At 39.1% G+C, this 24,394-nt stretch overlaps 1 protein-coding gene across 7 annotated transcripts; it reads left to right on the top strand.

Annotated features, from left to right (window-relative positions):
* The first annotated feature begins 214 nt into the window (after positions 1-214).
* Positions 215-24,078, top strand: LOC131979566 (ribosomal RNA processing protein 1 homolog B-like). 7 transcript variants are annotated; one of them, XR_009395073.1, is made up of 17 exons: positions 215-425; positions 4,582-4,664; positions 5,890-5,947; positions 6,034-6,119; positions 7,336-7,397; positions 7,487-7,616; positions 8,341-8,405; positions 10,703-10,911; positions 11,254-11,375; positions 12,214-12,311; positions 14,563-14,582; positions 14,695-14,832; positions 15,485-16,695; positions 16,799-16,969; positions 21,607-21,673; positions 23,170-23,288; positions 23,631-23,767. XR_009395073.1 is itself a non-coding variant. In XM_059343595.1 (16 exons), the coding sequence occupies exons 1-16, from the start codon at positions 299-301 to the stop codon at positions 23,831-23,833; spliced, it is 2,844 nt and encodes a 947-aa protein (XP_059199578.1). In that variant the 5' UTR covers positions 215-298; the 3' UTR covers positions 23,834-24,078. The 7 variants fall into 7 exon arrangements, 5 of the variants coding, with proteins under 5 accessions (XP_059199578.1, XP_059199576.1, XP_059199580.1 ...); XR_009395074.1 differs by lacking the exon at positions 16,799-16,969 and having other exon boundaries at positions 15,485-16,689; XM_059343595.1 differs by lacking the exon at positions 23,170-23,288 and having other exon boundaries at positions 15,485-16,689; positions 23,631-24,078.
* The last annotated feature ends 316 nt before the right edge of the window (positions 24,079-24,394 follow it).

The following is a 24,394-nucleotide window of genomic DNA, read 5'->3' as shown; positions in this document are numbered from 1 at the left end:
AATATCACTAGTCCCATAATAACATTTATCACATATACACAGTCAGGAAACAGGATTCACTATTATTGGTTTTGCTTTGATTTCTTTTGTCTTCTCACATTTAATTTTATTATATTTTATTCATTTTTCCTTTAAAAGGGTACCCATTGAATTGCACCTCAGTCCAGTAGATGGCGGTAACACACCTTGCTTGTAATCTGCCATCAACATCACAGAAGAAGAAGAAGCAGAAGAAACGTGGGAAGAGGACAGCTTTGTAAAAAGGGAAGGAGAGTCCTCGCTGTGAATCGCTTCAGACATGTCGTCGGTTCTGGATCCAGAGGTCCAGCTCGCCCAGAGGTTAGCCTCCAACGAGAAACCACTCCGGACTAAGGCTCTAAAGAAACTGAGGAAATATATCAATGTCAGGTCTCACATCGGGACAGGTAAGCCAGTCTGTCCTTTAGTTAGCTCTTCAACAGTTCAGCTACTAACATTAATAACTCACATCGGTTATATGCCATACTGGTCGATTTAAACCAAAAGTGCCTTTTCTGAAGGGAACCAATCCCAGCCTGAGGCACGTGTTGCTGTTGGAGCTTGTGAACACGTGTGGCCGTCCCGTTGTCAGGCCAACGGCTCGTTAGCTATCGTTAGCAACCGTGAGCCTTTGCAGCTGTTGAGCATTAACTGATGTAGCAGCAGCAGCCACAGCGGTAGCCATGTCTCTGTAGCTGGGCTACAGAAGCAGGTCGTCCCGCTGTGTCAGTAACAGGCCCTCAGTAACAGCCAGACGTAGAAACAGGGTCCACGGTGATTCATGACACGCTGCTGTCTCCCCAGACAGTGATCTGGGTTGATAAATGTGGCTGCTAGAAACAAACAAGTTCATTTCAATATAACTTTATGGAGAGCAACGAAATGACGTGTTTTTGTAGGCCAACCCGGAAGTATCGCCATGCGGTCTATGGAGAACTCTTTTTTTTTTTGTTTAACTTTATTAAAGCAACACGGTGCAACACAAGATAATACACCAACAAAACGCCGTCAGGGGGTTTCATACAAAAACATTGTAAATTGTACATAAATTCAAAGTTTTTATAGCTTTCATGTTGGTAGATTTCTTAAAAGACTTAATATGTTGTTTGGTTTCATTTTCAAAGACAAGAGAGAGGTTTTTGATTAACGTAACGACATTTATGGATATGCCATTTGGCTAACTGTATCATGAGATTGATGATATAGTATTGTTTTCTTTTGCAAAAGGAAAGTCAGTGAAACCAAACAGTATATGTTCAAAGCACAGGGACAAATGAGGTTCAATCGAAAAAGGAAATGGGTTACAAATATCTTCCCATAATTTAGTTGAGAAAGGCAAGACCAAAATCAATGAAAAACATCTTCAGGAGTCTATGGAGATCTCTCCTTTGAGATTTTGGATCATTGCAGAGAATCAGCTCTGTGGCTAACACATATATATGATACAAATGAACACCACTTTTATGATGTTTGAAGCGTTCAATGCAGCCGGTGAAAATAAAAAGGTAACGTTATGCTATAATGAACTTTACTTTTACTTTAATACTTTATTTTTGGATAGAGACAGTGCACATCAGTGAACATCGAAAAACATCTATGTAAATACGCCGGATTATAGCAAGGCTGCTAGTTTGCATCCGTAGTCCCTAAAAATAAATAAAAATAAATACAAATATAAAGGACAGCAAGTAAATAGGTAAGATACAAATAGAGGAGACAACACATACCAGACCCAGACAGGATATAACTATGCAATAAAAAGTAATGTTCAAGTAGTCTAAAGTCCAGTTAGTGGTCACGCTTTCGATGTGATGTTTGAGCCATTGTTTCAGATTTCCTTTAAAAGAAGAGTAAGTGGGACATTCCCTTATTGTGGATTGCAGATATGGAAGGAGAAGGGTTTTTTTATCCAGAGTCTTTAGAGCTTTTTTATAGAGAGATTCTATGGGTTTGAGTGCTGCGAGAATTTGCGTGTCAACTACACCACGGTCGCATGGTTACTACGTCACTACCGCCAAGCTTTAGACCAGAGGCGTCAAACTGATCCAGGAAAGGAGAAAGAAGACAGTTCAGGTGACTAGATGAGTGGAGTCAGGTGTGTGTGTGCTCCTGCTTGGTTAGAATGAAAACATGCAGCCTCTTGGCCCTTTCCTGGATCAATTTGACACCAATGCTTTAGACGGTCTCCGACAAGCTAGCAAATCCGTAGCCTAATATGTTTATCAACATAATTTACAATCCACAAGAGTTTTCAAGACCTCTGAAAACCCCGACTAGAGGCTGTGAGGTGGACTAGTGACAGGTCTGTGTCTGGTGTGATGATGTTTAATGTCCCCGTCAACCTCTCTAGTCTCATTTAGACACTAGTTAGGGACCGCATTTTGAAGGACTCGTAAAAACTCCAAAATTCACAGTGGGGGTATTTACTGTACCTATATTGTATTTACCGGTATTTACTCTACCTATTTCTCTGCGCCGATCGTTTGATGGGAAATGATGAGCAGGAGTCGTCCGAGTTCTCAGTTTAACATAATTTTATTACAATATGTCAAGAAATGTGTAGTTACAGAGTCTCTGGGTTCAATCCTCACGTCCCTGACATAACATTAGGCTGGTCAGTTTACGAAGGCGTAACGCAGTCTACTTTCCCTGAACCCTTTTTTATAACCTAACAGAGGTTATAAAAAATGTAGGTAGATTTCTTCCAGAAGTAGCCTCCTCTCGATCCGCTGATTTGTCAGTTTATTCAATACGTGGACACGTCATGTCAAGCAGAGAAGACAGTTATCTCTCTGCTTAGCGCATCATGTCTGTGACCTGACCTGGAATAAACTTTCAAATCACGTTACGGTAGCGGGGCTAATAGCTAATAGCCCCGCTACCGTAACGGTAACATAACGCTACCGATATTAGCCCCGCTACCGTAACGCCGGTGATCTCGCTACGAGCCGGGGGACAGCGGAGCCGCCGAGAGACCCGCAGCAGCTTGTTTATTGCCCATAAAATCAGTGGATGTGTGTGGCTGAATGACATGAGGGGGAATAAAGCGTGAAAATAAATAATCTTGCAGAAAGTGAGAACTGGAGAAGCAAAGCAGCAAGCAACACTCTCTCACAGACACACACACGACAAACATCCATTTCTGTCGCTCTACTACGTCATCTGGTATAACTGATACGATTGGCTAAGAGCTACCTACAGACGCTTTTGATAGACATTCTTAGCGCCCAATAAACGGCTCCGGAGGATCGTAAACCACGCCTCCTCTACGGAGAAATGAACGGCTGGTTTCCAGACTAATCTCATTTGTGATTAGTCTGGTGTTAGCCAGGCTAGCCGATACCAATAACGTGCCGATAATATCGTGCATCCCTTGTTAGTTTCAATGTTTGTTTTTTATGCGTTAGGTCTCTTTTTGTCATGTTTAGTGGATCGTTTTTTGCATATATGCCTGTTTAAATCACACAAATATCCTGCTGTATGTGTGTATGTGTATGAACTTACTAACCAAATCTTAGTTCAGTGATCCACGCTGCCACTCTGCCCGTGTTCCTGTTTCACTACACGCAGCTTCCCCTCGCCCACAACAGGGGGCAGAGAATTAAAATCAATTAATATATACATTGTTGATTTCTGAAAATGTACGAAAAGCATGTTGATTCACAAAGCACCCTTTGTACGTATGATCAGCCACGCAAAATATATTTTGACCATGCATGCACACCTGTGCACCAGTTCTGTGCACCCCTGACTATAACATACAGCAAAGCAGCCAGTGGGTGTCATATTTTCTCTGTGGCGTTATCTCAACAAACAATACTGAGGATTGACACGCTGCATGTTGTCCGATAGGAACTTAACCAGAGACTCTGCGCTTCACCAATCAGAATACTTTATTTAAATACCAAGGGGCAGACAAGATGACTTCAAAGCTGTAAATGGTTGTTTTACATTGCACACATACATTTAAGAAGTTCGAAAATGGGGTAAGAAACGGGGGTAGAACGTCAAACGGCTGCCATCATGATCTGTCCTCTTCTGCTACCTGAGCGTGAGAGCAGTCGTGCCCTGCGTGCTGCAGAGAGTAATGATGAATGATGGCAGAAACTCTGCTCCAGAACGGTGCCAGGTTCATGTACAGCATGAAAAACCTGCGTGATGATGTAACCGAGTTAATTGTCACCAATCACATTCGTCAGCAACTAATTTTGTAATCTATTTTTGTTACAGTCCTACTCTGGATGCTGAGAATAGTCCAATAACCATTCTCTGACTCAGACGTGTCGACTTCACGCTGACTCAAACTTGCGTACACGAGCTGAGAGCAGACGTGAGATGTGATCGTACTCCCCGCTCACGTCCAGACTGATAAATGTCGAGCCTTGCTTAGAAATGATCGTACGCCCACTTTACTGCCGTACATTTGTTTCGTAAATGAGACCCATTATGTCCACTGTCAAAATACATAAGTTGTACAGGCCATAAAATGTGTAAAAAAAAAAATATTTTTTAAAAGTGATAATTTGATTTCTACTGTAGTTAAAAGTTTTTGTGTCCATACAGGTAGCTTCACAGCTGATGAGCTGCTCAAGCTGTGGAAGGGCCTGTTCTACTGCCTGTGGATGCAGGACAAACCGCTGCTCCAGGTATGTCTTACCAATGTTTGTCAGTTCACTCACATAAAAATGCAGACTAGGTGGATGATTTTACACTGTAGCTTTTCTGGTATATAAATGCCACACATATTAATTCATTTTTTCATTCACCTTCATTTAACCAGGAAGGTCATTAAGAACAAATTCTTATTTACAATGGCGGCCTGACAAGCGACAAGGGCCACTTGAGGGAAGGGGAGGTGGGCTAGGGAGTAAAACACGGTAAAGATCATTAAAAATACAACAACAACAGTAACAACAATAACAAATAAAAAAATATATAATGTGGTATTGTAATACATAAAATGACAACAATACCACAGGCAGACAAACAACAGTCAACCAAAGAAATATGGAGAAAAAACAAAGTGTGTGAGGTGGTATTACAAAAAAACAGTTGCAGGAGTCAGTGAGAATGTCTGAGAGAGCAGCTTTGAAGGCAGGGATGGGGATGAGCTGGTCCAGTTTGAGGGTTTTCTGCAGAGCATTCCAGTCACTGGTAGCAGCCGACTGAAAGGATGCGAGACCAATGGAGCTTTATAATTGTTCCATATTTTGATATATCCGCTATACTGGATGTTACTACTCATATTCATCTTTTTATTCAGCTTTCTCAGACATTTAATTCAATGTGGAGCAACTCATTTCAATGATTATTAATCATTTCCTATATGTTCTAGTGGAATTATGGCTTTTAGAATTTATCAGTATCCCAAGGTAGTTTCTTGTGTTTTCTGACCAACAGTAGTGAAACCCCTATGTAAACAATAACAAAATATTAAGTTACAAAATTATATACAGAACATTGAGAATTCTTAAATCAAAATTGTTGCTAATTTTATTTGGAAAAGAAATAGCTTAAATATGAGCTAATAGTAGTAGTGATGGGTGACATCTGGTGGCCTAATACTATGTATACTATGTACTACTGTACTGTATGTACTACTGTAATACTATGTATAAGAAGCAATGCTTCACAGAAGGATTAGAGCTGCACCAGCATGTCTATCACTACTTACTGGATAAATATTGATTTGCAATTGGCATCAAAATTCCACAAGTATCTCCTTGACAGCATCTTGATGGGGAATGAAAACTACTCACAATTTGAACGTGTGTCATAAAACCTAAATGTGATTATGATCATAATCAGTCGGCAATCTAACTGCCCCGATTCGTTATTTCTCCTCATGCGGTCTTCACTTTTTTTCTTTAGGAGGAGTTGTCAAATCAAATCTCCAACCTGATCCACATCTTCCATGATCTAGATGGACGTAAGTTGCACATGTCTGATTTAATAATCTAATGTGATCTTAATTTAGCCACATCTGAAAGCGCTCTACTTTTCTGTTCCCTTCAGAGATGTTATACCTGGAGAGCTTCCTGCAGACCGTGAAAAGAGAGTGGACTGGAATCGACAGGCTGCGGATGGACAAGTTCTTCCAGGTTAGTGAGGAGAACGCTGAAAGAGGCTCTCCGAGTCCTCATGTTGTGCCTTCTGTGTTTATGTACACAAAACAACAAAGCCACTAGAGTCCAATGTCGCGTGTGTGTGTGTGTGTGTGTGTTCTAGCAGTTAAGTATTAATATATGATAATAAATATTGTATATCATTATTAGGCAGAGAAAGCGGTACTACTAAAATGTAAATAGAATAAAAAATATATATGTGTATATAATTATAATTTAAGAGCATGCATGAGTAACAACAATACTAATAATGATAATTACAGGAGAGAGGAGAAAAATAAGACAAAAAAAAAATACTACTGATGATAAACCTGATATAAAGTAGGCCCTGCAGACGTGAGCATTTTTGAGTATGTCTTATTTCAGTCTACACGTTTAATCGCCTGCAACCACTGACTCTGCCGGTTGCTCTGAAAGGGTCGTGATCCTGTCGGAATCCTATAAAACTTAAGTCCACTGGTGGAGTAGCGATTCAAACAACCAGACATGTTGATGCTGGGAACAGTTTGTAAATGCTTCTTGGTCAGCCAGAACGACTGGAGAACAACACCACTTCTGTTGCCAGAATGCACGCGCAACATTTTGTGACGTCTGCTGAAAAAGGGTCTAGAATCCTTATGGCTGTCCTACTGTCACATTTTTAATCACAGTTAATAGACCAATTGGGCGGAGACTGACTGGGGCCAGTTAGCTAATGGTTTGATGAATCGTCCAGATGTTTTTCATGATTATTTTCATGGTTTGTCAGCAAAAGATGGATTATCTTACAAGAGTAAGGTAACCCTGAACAATGATCTGAGATTTCCTGACCTGTATTCACTGTTGTGATGGGTCAAGGACCCAAAATGGCATTAAATGGCCAAAGTTAGAGTGGCTTGGTTGCCAGCAGACATGTCCTGCTTGTGTCAACACCTGAGCACAAACAGGCTCCACTGTCTGACTGAAGTTACAGGACCTGGAGTCTGTAAGTCGGTTTCATATTCTCCAACCTGCCATAAATGACTCTTTCTGGGAAACAACCTGCTTCTGAAATGGGCAGTTGACCATTTTCAAAACAAGCTAGGTGCTGTTCCATGAACGCGGTTCCACCAGACTTCAGCTGGGAATTTTTGAAAATGTGGTTTGATAGTTTTTGGGTGTTTTTATTGCTGACAAGCCAAATAACCATACTTTTCCCCTCTCTCTTTAACAGCTGGTTCGTTTCATGTTCAGACAGACCTTTGAAATGCTAAAGAGGAAAAACTGGGACAGCTGGTAAAGTATTGAAACCATTACAAAACCCTTTTGGTCACGTTCATGTCAAGTAATTGTGAAGTGATAAAGTGTTTTCCATGTTTCCTCAGTGTTGTTTCTAGGTTTCTGGAGCTGCTGACCACACAGCTCCTACAGGGAGGCAGCGAGACGCCCAGCGGACTGCAGTTCCACATCCTGGACCTTTACATGACAGAACTGGCAGCAGTGGGTTCTGCAGAGGTACAGCACCACTAAGGCATTCTGGCATTAAAGAAATGGCTATAGGACTTAAAGTTTGTGTTACTGAGTTCCTGCTGTGATTTTTTTTATCTCTTTATTTTTTTGTCATAACCTCATTCCAGCCAGTGTTACTTCCTGTTGAACATTCTTTCTCCATCAGAGATAGGCATGTAGTTCATATTGTAGTCAGAAGTAAACTGTTACCAAGGCAACCAGCTGCAGGAGCATGGTTGTTTTCTGTACAATATGGCACTGACACTGGGCAGCCCATGGAGCTTATCAACAAACCGTATCCAACTGTTTGACATGGCAAATTCATCTTTTTCTATTCACATAAATAAAATGCTGGAGTTTTCCAGTCTCACTCCTTTGAGAAAGGTTTTACAATAAAGATGATTCTGATGATGGAATAGTGGCATTAGAATGAACGAGAGGCAACCAAATTTGGGCTTTTTATGAAAAAAAAAATTGCCAGTCTGCTGGGGAGGCAACATCTATTTCCCCCTATTGGCTGGCTGATCCTAAGATCTGTTAACAGTGATTAAGAGTGTCACTGTAGGAAAACAATAAGGATTCTATACTACGGTATATCCCAACTGAAAAATGTTATGTTAGGTGTTTGCTCACAATAATAATTTATTAAACTAGTTTCATTATTTTATTATGAGATAATGCATTAATGCTCATTGATCCTTATATGGTGTTTTTCTTTTCCTCTTCATAGCTCACTGCTGATCAGAACCTGACATTCATCGAGCCGTTCTGCAAAACGGCAGCCAAGACCAAAGAGTAAGTTGACATCTGTTCAGCTTTCTGTGCTTCATTTATCTTTCTGTCATACACTAGAAATATGTCATTACAAAGGCTACCAAGCAATGAAGAATGGCATGCTGAACTGGTAATTTGGGAGCTATATCCCAAGTAAATGTTTTTTAAAAATGATAATTTTGTGTAGATTTTTTTACTTTTATTGGAAAAAGTGTTTGGTTTTCTGTGTTGAATGCAGGTGGAGTTTGTGTTTGCATCTCCCTTTGACATTATTTTACTTATCTTTTCAAATTTCAATGTGCAGTTTCTGATTGGCTCCAGTAGATGAAAGCATAGATGCATGTATGCTGCGGTTGACATGTTTGAGAAAATTTTCTTTTTCTTTTTTCCCTTCAACTTTGCTATTTTGCCAAGGATAAAAACGGTATAATTAAAACACCAAATGCATTTTATATAATGCATAACGAAAAAAGATGTAAAAAAAAATAATTCAAACTTCCATTTAGTCGATGACCGCACAGTGTTGCTGAACAGAATTTCTATTTCCAGTCAAGGAAAGTTTCACTGACCATCAATCCGTTCTATTTAAATGTATTCCACCCCTGGATGGCCTCCTAGACTCAGAACGAGTCTCATCATGTCGCTGATCTCTTTGCATCTATTAAAGCATGCCACCTTCAGCTTAACCTCTAAGATAAGTCCAAGGTTCTTGTCATCCCAGCCAATCCTGCCCACTTGGTCTTCATGCTTGATGACCAACTAACCATGTGGCTCCAGTAGCCCAGTTATGCCGTGATATACTCCTGTACAGAATCTCAAAGATTACATCCTTCCTGACTGAAGCATGCAACACAACTCCTGTTCCAGACCCTTGGGATATCACACATTAACCCCTTTCAGACTGCATTTCCGCAATATTGCCATAATGAGCTATGCTTTTAGCCTTTAGACCTTTATACTGATTCCGCAACGGTGTAATATTGGCTTCAATTCACATTGCAGTCTGGCATCGCTGAACGAAGCGGGAGGAGATGGTAGTGCAGTGAAACAAAGCTGTAGTGCAATACAGTTTGATGTAGTGCAGCAGTGTGTGTACAGTAAGCGAAGACGAGTGTTTAAGACAATAATGGTGGAGGAACTGACTACAATGAGCCTGTCGTGCTGTTTCTGGCTGTAGAGATTCTACATACTCAAAGTTGTTTAGCATTTTGCTGAATGTGATTTGATTACTGTCGCACTCAAGTGAGAGGCCTGTTTCTGATGATACATCACATATTTTACGTCTAGCCGGCTATGGTTCACATCGATCCCGCCTCGAACAGTTTTGACAATTTTACACCTGCGTTTCTACCTCTGAAGGCAGTACAGGATCGGGGATCACTTAATGCCCCTGTCACGCCTCCTGCGTGTTCAGATTGCTGGCGAAACGTCACAGTGGCGTAACTATCAAAGGGTCTATTGACTGTTTCAAATCCCTACTGGCAGGTCTACCTGCATGCACCTTCAAGCCTCTGCAGATGACCCAGAATGTGGCGGCTGGTCTGGTCCTCAACCGGCCTAAAAAGCATGCCACCCTGCTGCTTATATCCCTCCACCGGCTCCCAGTTGCTGCCTGCAATTTCAATACATTGACACTTATAAAACTGCAACTGGAACAGCTCCTACCTACCTGAATTCCTTTATGCAGGTATTCCATCACTACAACAGTAGTGACTAAGTCACAAGCTAGTGAGTTACCAAACTCCATCTGAAGTGCTTAGTCCTTCTCAATCTTTAAAAAGAAACATGGACATGGATGAAAGGGAAAAAAAACAAAAACCTGTGCACTCTTTTTGCATTGCCTGTGCGATGCCTGTTGGCATATCTGTTATGCGGGACTCAGACTTGGCCCCATGGTTCTTACTCACATGTTATCTTCTGACTAGATCTTTGCTTGTGTTGTATGAACTCTCAGATGTTGCATTGGATAAAAGTGTGAAATTGTAAATCAAACATATTTGATGCTAAGATTTCAGTTTCTCTTACTAATAACTGCCGCTCAGAGGGATCTTAATCTGTCCGCCAACCAACCTTTTGTATGGTGTTTTATTATCCATGTACAAAACAAACCCTTCCACACAGCTGTCCGACTAGACCCAATCAAGCTTTTATGGCAGGAGATTCCACATTTTTGAACAGTTGTCTATATAATCTGAATAATTTATGTTTCATTTCCAAGGTCCATGCTGATTGAAGCTGCTGGTCCTAACCACTTGCCTGACTGCTTTTTCATGCATTAATTCTGTGATCTGTTGCTTCTTTCATGTCTCTCTCACCAGTCGGTCGCTTTTCACAGCCATCTGCAACAGCATCCTCAGCACTATTATTGAACAGGCCCCCTTCGCTGTTGAAGATTTGATGAAGGAGATGAAAGCAGCTGAGGACTCAGACTCAGGACAGTCTTCTGAAGAGGACCCACCAGAAGAGAAAAAGAGCAATCCAGTCAGCAAAAAAGATACATGGAAGCAGATAAAGAGTACAACTCCAGGTTATTATTTGGACCGGAAATTCAATGTCAAAAATAATAGCACATTCATATTTGTTAATGACCAAACTCTAAATATTTGTCAACATTGTTATTGTTATTGTCATTGTTATTTGTGTGTTGCATGCATAATCACATGGGTTCTTGTTGCCATGGTTTTTCCATCAGTGTGCAAAAAGGATCTTTTCTGCTCAAGATAGGCTAATTATTATGTGCTTAGTGTTGGCCCCTTGTGTTGTCAGCGAGGGTCACTAGATGTAAAGCTCATATATCTTAATTATATGTTATAATAGAAGGTATCAGGTATTTAATAGGAAGTTATTTATGCTGGTTTGTTTTTGTCAGGCAATAAATCGAATGAAGCTGGGGATGGTGATGATGATGATGATGATGATGATGATGATCTGCACTTGGAAGACTCAGACACAGAGATGTCATGTGATGACGACATCGGACCAGTCCTACAGGTGAAGGCTTTCTCTCCTTTTTCCTTCTTTTCCTTTTGGGATTTATTCTGTTATTGTCATACATTTCACTGTTTTACTTTGAAGCATGCAGCATGTTTTACTCATAAGTCAAAATCATTACTTCAATGTGCACCCTGTAAAAAAGATCCATAGCTATAGATCTGCATGTAATGATTGCCTTTTTTTATGGACCGGGTATGTGTGCAAAATTTGACTCCAATCGGCCACTAAGTGGAGATTTTTCACCAAATTGTGAGATACATAAAACCTACTTTGCAACTTTAATGTGTAATTTTGCACATACAATCTTTCGAACCCCATGATTAAAAGTTATTAAAATAATTTTGATGATCCAAAAATTGCGCAATTTACAGACAGTCTTCCTGTAGGTTGCAGGAAGTGGTACATATGACGACGAAATGCTCCTTATACCACAAAACTGCAGGGGGATGAGCGAATGGAACAGTGCCAGGACGTCAAACATTCGAGATGTCATAACAACCGAGCACTCAGTTTCTGAGTGAGCTTAGACTGCCTGTTAGAGCTAATGCTAGCTAACATTACTGGAAGAGAACAAAGCACACTGCTGTCAGTCAGCCGCCACTTGTTTTTGTGGTGCATGTAAACACATGTACCTTTCAAAATAAGAGCACATGGGTGTGTTAGCAGAATCCCCCACAGAAATAATAAAATATGCAATGATTAATGTGCGAGAGGCCGCCGAATTTAGGCTTTTACGGCAAAAATTATGTATCCCCCCTATTTGGTGGCCTCTAACACTCACTACTTTTATAAATCTATTGAGCTGGTTTGTAATGATGCTGTTTGTGTTTTGCAGTTTGACTATGCAGCCTTGGCAGACAAGCTGTTTGTGTTGGCCAGTCGGAGCAGCACACCAAGCCAGAACCGACAGAGGCTCTACAAAATAATCAAAGTGTGAGTTTAGTTAATGCTTGTGTGTGCTGTGTGGTGTAAATGGACTGCACTTATATAGCGCAGTTCAAGTCTTTGCCATCACTCAAATTGCTTTACGCTACAGACATCGCTCATCCACCCATTCACACACACACATTTATTCATACTAGTGGCCAAGGCTACCCTAAATGCTGCCACCATCAGGAATTCATTCACACACCAATGAACGCAGCATCAGGAGCATTTTGGGTTCATTCTCTTGCCTAAGGATACCTCGACATGTAGGCTGCCATGGTCAGGGGTTGAACCACTAACCTTCTGATCAGTAAGCCACAGCAGTGGTGCATGGTGCATTATACAGTCGAGAATAATAATATGATTTATTAAGGAATTTAAGGCATAAAGTATAGTGCAGTACCTGTAATTTATTATTACTGTAAACACAAATGTCATTATTGGCAGTGTTTCAACAGGTTCAGTTAACCAATCATTAGGCCTATTAAATGTCCATAACAGTAAAACACACACCATATTGCTGATCATCACATTATGCATTTTTGATGTTCCCTTTCTCTCTCCTGTCTCTCCTCCTGAAGGGAAAAACGCAGAGAAAACACTTTCAGTTCTGCTGTAGGCTACATTAGTATTTTAGAGAAGAAGAGGCTGCCAGAGGAGCAACATTGTACTTAGAAATCACACTGAGTGAAGTGACACTCAATGGATTCCCTTTCACAGGCTCTGTCCTGGAAAGGGCAATTCCAAAGGGCCTCTGTTGTGCCGCGGACTCAATCACTATCAACTGTGACATTTTACTCTCAAGATAGCATAGTAGGCTTCACATCGGTATGTCGACGGGAACATTAAGATGTTAAAATGTTACTTCCTGTCGCCAACGGAGCTGCTGTGCTGCCGAAGGGCTTTACCCTTAAAACGGACAAGGGAAAAACGCCAAAATAAAATAAATCAATGATGAGATGGTAGCAGTGGGTGTCTAGCAGGACCACAGCAACAGTCCAGACCCAACCACCATCCATGTTGATGATTCTAGTAGTCAGGGTTCATACGGGAGCTTGAAATCCTTGATAATGCTTAAATTTAATGTTGAATTTCAAGGTTTGAAAAGTGTGCGGATTTTGGATTAAGTGCTTGTAAATGCTTGAAATTGTTACTGTATTTCCCTTGCAATCTGACTATAGATAACCGCATTTTCAATGGAAAAAACGATATAAAGTGAATAGCCTATAGCCTATCTGAAATGAAGAGCGCTCCGCCTGGGTCTCGCCTGCGTCTCACCTGCGTCTTCTTCTTTCTGAGATGTTTTTTTTGTTGCTCTACCCTGTATCTTCTTACTGAAGGGAGTTTTTCTAATTCCTAGTGGATGTGAGGGGTCCTCTAGTAGGCCTATTTGTGGGTCTTTGCTCCTAGTTTGGGTAGTGTATAGCTCCACCAGCTGCCGGTTGATGATTTTTGTGAGCTTACTTTTGCTCCGAGCCCCGAGAGTACCCATATCAGTATGTTCTATGAGATTAGCAAACTACTTTTAGTTGTTAAAAGTGTAATACCATTACTGGTGGTATGGTTAAGTGAAATTACCCCTTTTAGTATCAAAGTACTCATCTAAAACATGCCATTTACAACCGTTGAAAGGTACTGGAAAAGCTTGAAAATGGACCTTCAAAGTCATTAATTTGAATGAATTTGACCACTGAAAAAGTGTACGAACCCTGAGTAGTAGTAGGGATATACTACTAGATGTCAGTCTAACATGTCCGCAGTAGCAGTGTGAGTGATCCATGATGATGATAATGACCCTTTGTACCCACTGAAAGCTATTGTTTTATTTTACTTCTTTGAGTCACGTTTAAAACCCTGCCATCCTGTGCTCTATTGTCTCCACCATAGGGTTGTCACGATACTAAAATTTTCAACTCGATACTGATACTCGGGAAAATATTCGATACTCTATACCATTTTCAATACCACAAGGATAAAAACAAAGACCCCAAAATTTAACAGAAATATTTTTATTTACAAGAAAAATGCAGCATGTAAAAATGAACAGAACCACAGGTTAAATATTTATAATAAAAAACAGTTGTGCAAAAAGAAACTGCAACTATGATAACAAGCTTCACATACTCGATACTTTTGAAAATGAAAACGTTTTAGTACTTTTTTGAGTATCGATACTTTTGACAACCCTACTCCACCATGAATGATTTCTGTATGAATCAAACTAATGAGTTTCACTTTGCTTTATGTTGAACGGCAGGCTTCGAGATCTCAGTGAAGGTAGGAACTGTTGACCACACTTTTCTTTCTTGATATTTATAAATACAGACGAATAGTTTCTCGATCTTTGTCATTCTTCTTTCTCACTCTATCTTTCTGGAATTCCTCCCAGGCATCTTTCCTCAGGATGAGGATGAAGAGGAGGTCTCCACGGATGAGGATGATGAAATGTTTGGCAGCAGGAAGAGGATGAAGAGAGGAAAAGGTCACATTGAGGAAGACGACGAGGGTGTGCCAGCAGCCAAAAAAAGTAAGTAGGTATCTAATGTTAGCACATAGACCTGTTGCCTATGCAATATCTTCAAACTGCTATGGAATATAAGGAGCCCTGAATACCCCTAACAACAGTTAAAAGTATCACATAGTTACAAAAATAAGTTAAAAAATCAATGCACTGATCATCTGTGTGTGACGGAAATTGTTAAAATGTAGATAAAAAGAAGCATTAAACGCAGGGCTTGAAATACTTTGGCATTAAATAACAATTAAAAAAAGTACACATTATTGGAAGCTACTCAAAAGATTCCATTATATACTGTTACTGTTAAACTTCACCATTTTCCGAAACACAATGGGTGATTCTCATGAACATGGTACAGTTCATAGCAAAAATCCAAGAGCATTGAATACACATTTTCTTTGACCCTTTATAACCTATACAATCTAAAGTCACTGTTCAATATGAATTTTATAATCCATTTTAAAACATTTTAAGGTATTTTCTGACATTTTTAGAGAATCTGTGGGCAAAATCAATTACCGTAACACATTTTTAAATAAATAAAAAACAACGAAAGATGGTCTGTTTTTGTCAAAAATGAAGAATTGGACTTGTCTCCTTGCAAAGCTTTCCATTAAATTATGGCAAATATTTGAACTGATGTGAGTCTCTGCTACTCCAGGAAAGAAAAAGGACGCATCTACACTTCACAAGCAAACCAAAGATCAGCAAGAGCAAGAACCAGCTGACCTAACTGTGAAAAATGAAAACAAAAAAAAGAAGAGAAAGAAGAAAAAGAAAGCAGGGCAGTGTGAAGGTACAGGTGCTGAGGAAAAGGCAGAGAGGTGTGAAGAGGAAGAAGCTCAGTGCACAGTGAAAGAGGCTGAAGGAGGTCTGGGGGGTTCACAATCAGAAGATTCAGAAAAGAAAGCACAAGTGACAGAGGCAGCTACTCCAGAGGGTCAGTCAGAAACTCTGCTCCTCTCTCAAGTTACAGTCACAGAAGAAACTCCCTTACAAACTCCCTGCACGACTGACAACAGGGACCATTCTGAAATGGTCCATGTTGAGACTGAGAAGTCCCCAGAACCCGGTGCCACAGTCTCTAGGAAGAAAAGGAAGAAGGCCCGAAAGGCAAAATTACAAACAAATGAGATCGTCATCAAAATGCAGGTCAATGCAGAAGCGGAGATCATAGGAGTAAGTAGTGAGGAGTCAATAGAAAAAAATACAACGCCTGAAACTGATGCTACAACTGTCACCAAGAAGAAAAAGAAGGGCCTGAAGGCTAAGAAACCTCTTGAGGAGACTGAGGGTGGATCACTGGTTAATGGTGTGAGCACAGAAGTAGATTTTACATCAATATGTTGTAACGATTCAAAGGAAGATGGCCTGACCACCACCCTTGAAAAGCCAACTGACTCTCAAACAACAAGCAGTAAGAAGAGGCGGAAAAAGAACTTAAAGGCCGATAAGGCACCAAAGCCTGAGGCTGATGCACAGTGTGAGGCAGAAGGAAAGGACACTGATGAAGTCCCATCAGTGCCGTCTAAAAAGAAGACAAATGCACCTGCTGTAGATGAAAGCACTGTAACCCCACTAAAAAATGAATATTCTGAGGACAGAGCAGCTCCAGAGAACCCTCAGGTGGAAGATGCTGAGAAACTATTTGAGATTAGCATGACAAAACCAGCAAAGAACAAAAAGAAGCTGTCAGCAGCCCAAGTAGAAGTGGTCTCTTCTGGAAAACCTGCCAAGAAAAAGAAGAGGAAGATCCCTGTGGAGTTTGAGTATGAGGCCGATGAGCTGGAAGCAGCTGCACAAAAGGCTACGTTGACCAGTGGCCCAGCAGAAGGACAAACTCCCACCAAGAAGTCAGCAAAATCAGTAAGTGTGAGTATTTAACAAGGTTAGATGATTTATTTGGGTTGAGACTACATTTACTTTTGGATAGCACTGAGACAGTATTGACTTTTAAAAAGGTTTTCCATTTCAGGGTTTGGGAGAGTTATCCACACCAATGTGCACAAAAAAGTCCCAAAAGAAAGTGAAGACTTCCACAGGGTCGGCATCTGACTTTATCAGCTTTAAAAGAAACCATATAGTCCCAACACCACTCTTTTGCAAAACCAAGGGAGGCCCCATCACCCTGCTGTCCAGCCAGAAGGTGACCCAACACAATCAGTTGTTCACACGTTAAAACAAACTTGGACAAGTTAGACCAAAACTAATCAGGAGGCTTTAATAACAAAGGAGGTTTATGAGAACATGTGTACATGTACTCAACTCAACTTTATTTGTAAAGCACTTTCAAAACAACAGTCGCAACAAAGTGCTGTACATAAACAAGCAAACAAGAACAATAAAATAAATAAAACGGGAAATAAACACTTAAATAGTTTCATTGCTTTTAAAAAAAAAATATTTAAGAAACGATAAATAAAAACAAACTATAAAAACACTAAAACAAGAGCAGAGTCTGATGCGTGGTTGAAAGCCAAGGAATAAAAATAGGTTTTTAGATGAGTTTTTAAAAATGGACAGTGAGGAGGCTTGTCTGATGTGCAAAGGCAGCTTATTCTGCAAATTGGGGGCTGCAACAGAGTAATTTAAGTGGTTCGGTTTCATTGTGTTCAGTTATTTAAGGCTTAGAGTAAATGCATCACCTCAGCTGCTCCAAATCTCCGTTATATTCATTTTTGTTAGCAGAGGTGGAAGTGAAGGCTACAAGTCCAGTTTTAAAGTTCTTGTTCTTGAGTATTTCTTCATATCAGTGTACACTTGTATTCCACTACATCCCAAAGAAAATATCGTGTGCTTTATACTGGACTACATTTATCTATATTAATAGTTTTTAACACAAGATGCTAAAAGGCTATAGTTGTTTTTTATAAACTAACCAGTAGTTGCCTACAAGAAATTAAAAGACTACCAGCTGCTATATAATTCTGAAATAGGCCATTCCGCATAATTACTTTTATTTTTTTTACATTAAGTATATTTAATGGTAGTAGTTTAGGCAATAGGTAAAACGTTTACTTGAGGAACATTTTGAATGCAGAACTCCTACTTGTAGATTTAAAAAAAACTATAGCTGGCCTTTCATTATATTTCATATACATAGATATAAAACACTGTCGTCTTATTTAGTGACAATTGATCAATGTGAAGAATTACTCGAGGCTAAAGAATGTCAGAGCAGCATGAAAGCGTGAGACTGAAGGTGAAAGTGTGTCTATCCTTGCTCCGTCTTCTCCTGCTGGGATTCATGGTGCTAATTGGACATTTATGGCAGCCATTCAGTGGTGTTCAATTACTGCTGTATGCTAGAATGTCCCATACATTATAACCATCGTCATAATAATGAATAAAAAAATAGCGTTCACACTGTCCGCACACACTAGCTAAAAGAACTTACGTCCTGATGGACTCAAACTTAACCCATGGTACTTACTCGAATTTCTTTTTTTTTTATTTTTTTTTTTTATTGGTGAAATGACGTAACAAACAAGGTGACATGAGGGACAAATACACTACACCATGTGGACCACAAGTAGAGACGAAACATAAATGTACAACGATTTGCACAGAGGCATCACAGGTGTATGTGGATGAGGGGCAGATGCTACAACATGTATATAAATATATATAACATGGCTCACTTATGTACAAAACAATGAAAATAAATATGCAAACAAAGCAAGAAGCACTAACATGAGAAGAGAGGGAAGAGGAAAGAGAGAGAAAATAAATAAGAATAAATAAAAATATAAATTAAAAAAATGAAAATTTCTTGACTTAATCTGTGCTTGTGTTGTATTAACTCTCAAATGTCCATGGCTTTGGATAAAGCGTCTGCTACATGACATTGTTGTAGAATATTCTGGGATTATCCCTTTGTCTGTCCGTCTCATTCTTGTGAACGTAATACTTTAGGAACATTTTTGAGGGATTTTTTTTCAAATTAGCCAGGAATGTCCAGTTGAACTCAAGGATGAACTGATAAGATTATGGAGGTCAAAGGTGAATGACCACACATGTCCCATTCTTGCGTATGTGATTATTGATTAACATAATCCTATTCCGATAGTATCCCCAACCCATTGCACCATTTAGATTTACAATATGACCAATTAAAACATATGTTAGCTGGTATGAAAACAGATTTATTAACACACAAAGAATACAAATAAGAAAAAAAAAACATCCAATCAATAATTGTATAAATTGCTCAGGGTTTCTAAATTGTAAGAGTAAAGTAGAGTGCAGATTTTGCCAATTTTAGAACAGTTTAATTACAATATATGGATTCTTTTGGACATGATACAATATTACATAGTCTTCATGGTGGTAACTGAACATTTATGACAGACATCGATAGGTGTTCAATTACTGCTGTGTGCTAGAATGTCCCATGTACAGGGGTGCACATAACTTTAACGGTCTAGTTCTCAAGGGAGCACCTGGAGGTGTTGCTTGGTGCAGCACAAGCTCAGGGCTGCACCATGATGGCCAAAATGATAATCACCATTATTTTGATCTATATGAGATCACGATTAATTTTGACCATTATTTGTTGATTTAACAGAAACCTTTTTATTGTCATAAATATACTGTTTTCACAACCATATTGTGCTGTATTCCTGCTAATGTACAAATATGAGCATCAAAATAAAATTGATCTTATTAACCAAAAATCAGTCCATCTCCTTAAAGAATAAATACATCAAACAAATCAATAATAGTACTCTTTGCATATGACCTCTTCTAGTTTTGTCTCTAGCCTTGAACCAGAAATGCTTCCTTACATTGGATGACGATCACAATCAGATGTTTTTATGCACATCACGTCTCACGGATCAAATAGGACTCTGAACCTGCCCACTAGTTATGTTCACCCCTGCCCATGCCCCCCATGTATTCTTCACACATAATCTACACAGATAATAATTAATACATAAAATTTTAAGTGTTTGCACTGTCCGCACGCACGACCTGAAAGCACTGACGTCCTAATGGACTCAAACTTAACCCATGGCACTTTGGCCTAGCAAAGGATGTCAATGCTAGTACAGTTCTGAGTTTGCCACCTGATCTCTTAAAGAGAGCCTAAAAAAAATCTGTCAAACAGCACTTGTTCATTTTGAGAACCTCTTTAATCAACTTTGAGACAGTTCTTTTAATTGGTATTTATGTATGAATATAACTTTTTTTTTTCCTTAAATGTTTTGTTATTGCTGTGGTGTATCTGGTATTGAATATTTTTTAATATCACTATATCAAAGTTACTTGATGCTCTCACCAGGTCTTCCATGGTCAGAGGATGTGTTTGTGTTATTGGACTGGATTTACAACCCTGATTTAAAAAAAAAAAAAAAAGCATTGAAGTCAATGGAAACAATACAGAGCATATAAAAGAACAGTTTCCCAGTTGATTATCTTTTTACTGTGCTCTAATCAATGTATGCTGCAAAGGATTTGGAAATAACTGCATTCTGTTTTTATGTGTAATTGGGCTTGTAAGCTTCTGGGTTAAGTACTTTTTAAATTACCTTCTTTTGTTGATATGTTTTGACAAGTGACACGATGCAAGTGTAGTATTTACAAGGAAGTTAAGTCCAATCCCCCACTGGACGCGTTTTTTTAGAGGCATTTTTTATGCGAATCACTCACAATAGGATTCCATTCTATTCAATGTGTCAGTCATCACTGATGCGCTTGTCACAGAGACCCCTGACATTTTTTCAAGTTTGAAGTCTATTTTTGTTTAGTTTATTGAATAGTTTTGTGCATATACAGCTGTTTAAATCACAGAACTATCCCGCTGCATATGTGTTTTGAAAATATTAACCCCATCTACGTTCATTGAACAGTGCTGCCAACTCTGCCTGCCTCTCACCTCGCGCCTTTTACCTCTAGACTGACTGAACAACACACAACTGTGGCATAATGCTGCCCCATTGTATCATTTTTTAGATAGCATGTCGGCATTCTGGGAGCAAAATAGGCATTATGCATCTAGTGTGTGTGTGCACATAAAGTTCCATGGCCAACTGTCCCTTTTACACAGATGTTCATTTAGCTCTGTGACTACCTCCACTCCGCCCCAAGGTTATTATAGTGAACGAAAACTAACGGAAACTAGAATTGGAAAAAATATTTTCGTCAACTGAAATAAGAATAAAAAAAGGTTTTTAAAAAAACGATAACTAACTGAAACTGTATTGTGTAGTTACAAAACTAACTAAAGTGTAAAGTTATAGTGAAAATGTCCTTCATTTTTGTCTTTGTCAACTTTTTTCATACGTAAACCTTTTTGGTTGATATGAAATCTATTTCATCGATCTGGTTTTATGACTTAATAAACTTATTGGGGCTGAGATGGATCAGACAAAGGAAATAAAGGCAACATTTATTGTGACTTTTTTTTAATCTCGCACCCAACAAATACCTCATTAACAACTAAAACTAATAAACTTAACTAAAACTAAGCATTTTCCAAAAAATAAAAAATAATTAAAACTAGCAAACTCACTCTAAAAACCTATTAAAACTAACTGAATTTGAAAACAAAAATTGACAACGAAATTAAATTATAATTAAAAGTATTATAACCTTGCTTTGCCCCCGTTATCCTTTTTTTTTAAACTTGTAAACAGAATAGTGAGGCTGTGTAAAAAGGACTATTCATAAATCTCTCTAGTAGATAAAAAAAAACTGTTCATGTATTGGTGCAGCTCCACTGTTCACTGATGCTAATTAAGACGTACTGTATGATTTATTTTCTATGTTTATGTTCCACAGAAGAGCCAAACCCCAAAATCTGAATCCAAGAAGGTGACCTTCGGCCTCAAAAATAATAAAACAGCCGGTAAGAAATTGAATACAATTTGTTTTATTTAATACTAAATCAATGTAAAAAAAAAAATCAAATTGATGAGGATCACTTGTGCATTTAGTTCAATTCAAAAGTGATGTGGGCCCTTTGATTGGATGTAAAGTTGTCTTGAGTAACTCACTTGATTCTCAGAAAACATTACAGCATGACAAAGTAGAATATTGAGTCTATAGTAGCTTATTTAATTTAGTTTTACATGAACCGATACGTCTCGTCCTGTTTGTGTATGACATTAGTTATAACAATGTGCAGTTAGAATCTTGTGCTAATGATGCAACCACCTTTGCATTTTTTACTTCTCTTTATGACACCACAGAAGATAAACACAGCTCAATGAAGTGTAAAGTCACAGTAATAAGAAAAGTCCAGTCTACTACAATTGCAGGCATAGATCATCTAAATCGTAGTAGTGCTGTAAAATGAAATCCCACCAAAAAGCCCAATTTATAGGTGTTCATATTACACGCTCTTCATCAGCAGATTGAGTTTTCCCAGTTGGCATTGTAGGTTCAAATTTTATTTTATTTTTTCTTTACACCATGTTCAACTTTTTATACATTTTATAAATGGACCTTGTAGTGAGATAGTATTCTCAACTGTTTTTTTTCTTCAAGGTTAAGAATGAACCATAAACAGATTAATAGTATCAAGTGTTTGGTCCAGATTAAAAACAAGGGGCGACAGGCCCTTCTCAGTAGCAGCCCCCAGACTCTGGACCTGCCTCCTCTACATCCATGCAGCGCATCCATGCAGTCCCTAAATGTTTTTAAGTCTCACCTAAAAACCCACCTCTTTTCTCTTGCCTTCCATTAGTTTTCCTCCAGCAAGTGCTAGGGAATCGTGTCCCCTAGTAATCCCTCAGTGCCTTTAAAATTATCCCTTTTAATTTATTGTAACTGTTGCAGGCAATGTCTTTTAACCAATTTAGTTTTTTTTCTTCTGTTTCTTTCACCTTTGTCAATTCTGTATTTTTTTTCCCCTTTTTTTTTTACACAGCCGTCTGTAAAAGCGCTATAGAAATAAATTTGACTTGACTTTGTAGTTCTGCAAGATTAATCATTTTGTTAAACATTACAGTATGCATATTTATTCAAACCATACATATAGAATGTGATTGACAGGTATATTAAGGCGGAGTCGCAAAAAAGGAGCAAATGTCCCTTTCCTTACTTACCTTGCTCAAGGGCACTTTGTTCTGTCAGTCCTTGGATTCTAACTGGCGACCCTCCGGTTACAAGCCCAGTTCTCTTACCTCAGCTAGACTTTCCTGTCCCTCCAAATGAAGGGGTTCTGTCCACAGAAAGACTAGAGGGCTTTTAATTTGAAACAGGAGCCTGAGTCAAAAAAATACATGCATGTGACATTTCTTCAGTTGTAGACATTGAAACGGTAGTAAAAGGTGTAATGTTGCTGGTATGATGCCAAGTTGACTGACAGAAAAAGATAATTGGCCTTCACTGTCTTTGCAGAAAGCTGCATGCTCCACAGCTGAATGTTTAGACGTGGCTCAGCCTTGCTGCGCTGCTCTAACCTCTTAACAAGGGCGGCAAAATAAAAAGAGCTTCCACAATGCATACAAACTGCTCAGGTACTGTGGCCTGGGCGTTAGACCCTATATAAGGATTTGATCAGAATATTTTCATGGGTTTAGAGATAAGAAAAACTTTTGTTCTACTAATGGATGTAGACTTATTGATGTTATAATGAAAGGATTCTCTCATTTGAAATTAGGGTCTTCTGTTTTCAGTGCAGTATTTTTCAGTATTGTCTTATCTTATTACCACTTGAGGGTTCCTCACCAGTTTTGCCTTCACGTCTCATGTAAATTCTCACAGCATACAAACAGCTTTTATTTTCAGGACATCTGGTCAGCCTGGAGTCTAAACAGCCTTTGTGACTTTTGTGTTTTTTTTTCCATGTCATGGTGCAGAGTTTAGGAAGACGGATCGCAGCCTGCTAGTGAGTCCAGATGGGTCATCACGTGTGCCCTTTGACCCAGAGCAGAAACCCAAATTTGGGGTCTTAAAGAGTCCACCCATCACACGTTCAGCCAGAAAGACCAAGAAGAAGACCGCTTTGGATACTCCAAAGAGCACGCCTAAACGACGGCCGTCTGCAGCAGACTTCTTCTAGTATCCACGCTGTCTAACCATAGCTATCGATGTAATGCTGTCTATCAGCTGGTGACTAGATAGATTTAAAAGACTTCTTCCTTTGGAGAGATTTATAGAAGTATTTTTTATTTTTATCTGATATCAATGTTGCTTTTTGGCTCTGACTGACCTGATGTTTTAATAAAGCTACTTCATATCAGCTTTCAAATTTGATCAATTTTTCACTTTTTGTATGATCAAGTTTGATTCATCATACATCAAAAAGTTATTTTGCTTTTCTTTCTTTAAGGACACTTTCACAACCCAAAGTTTAGTCCGTTTCAGTGGAACTCTGGTGCTGTTAAGTCTTTTGGTCATCATTTGGTTGCTGGTGAACGTTCCAATCGTACTCTGGTGCGGACCAAAACAACCGGTCCAAGAACACTTTCCAGAGGATTCTCTGTCCATTTCCACAAGAACCCTTGTGCAGTTTGATTGCACATGAATGTAATCCAACCCAATTACAGGAAATTAACCAAAACACAGCAAATTGTGGGCTACCTGCGAGGGCGTTTTGTGAGATGTACACATCAACAGATGC

Source organism: Centropristis striata, chromosome 10 (assembly GCF_030273125.1).
Source record: "Centropristis striata isolate RG_2023a ecotype Rhode Island chromosome 10, C.striata_1.0, whole genome shotgun sequence".
Taxonomy (NCBI): Eukaryota; Metazoa; Chordata; class Actinopteri; order Perciformes; family Serranidae; genus Centropristis; species Centropristis striata.
This window is presented reverse-complemented; position numbering and strand designations above follow the sequence as displayed.

Excerpts from the sequence above, each read along its gene's own strand:
- LOC131979566 (XM_059343593.1), top strand. The coding sequence starts at position 299 with ATGTCGTCGGTTCTGGATCCAGAGGTCCAGCTCGCCCAGAGGTTAGCC. Across the intron at positions 4,665-5,889 it reads AGGACAAACCGCTGCTCCAG|GAGGAGTTGTCAAATCAAAT; the intron begins GTATGTCTTACC and ends TTTTTTCTTTAG. Across the intron at positions 16,696-16,798 it reads AGTCAGCAAAATCAGTAAGT|GGTTTGGGAGAGTTATCCAC; the intron begins GTGAGTATTTAA and ends TTTCCATTTCAG.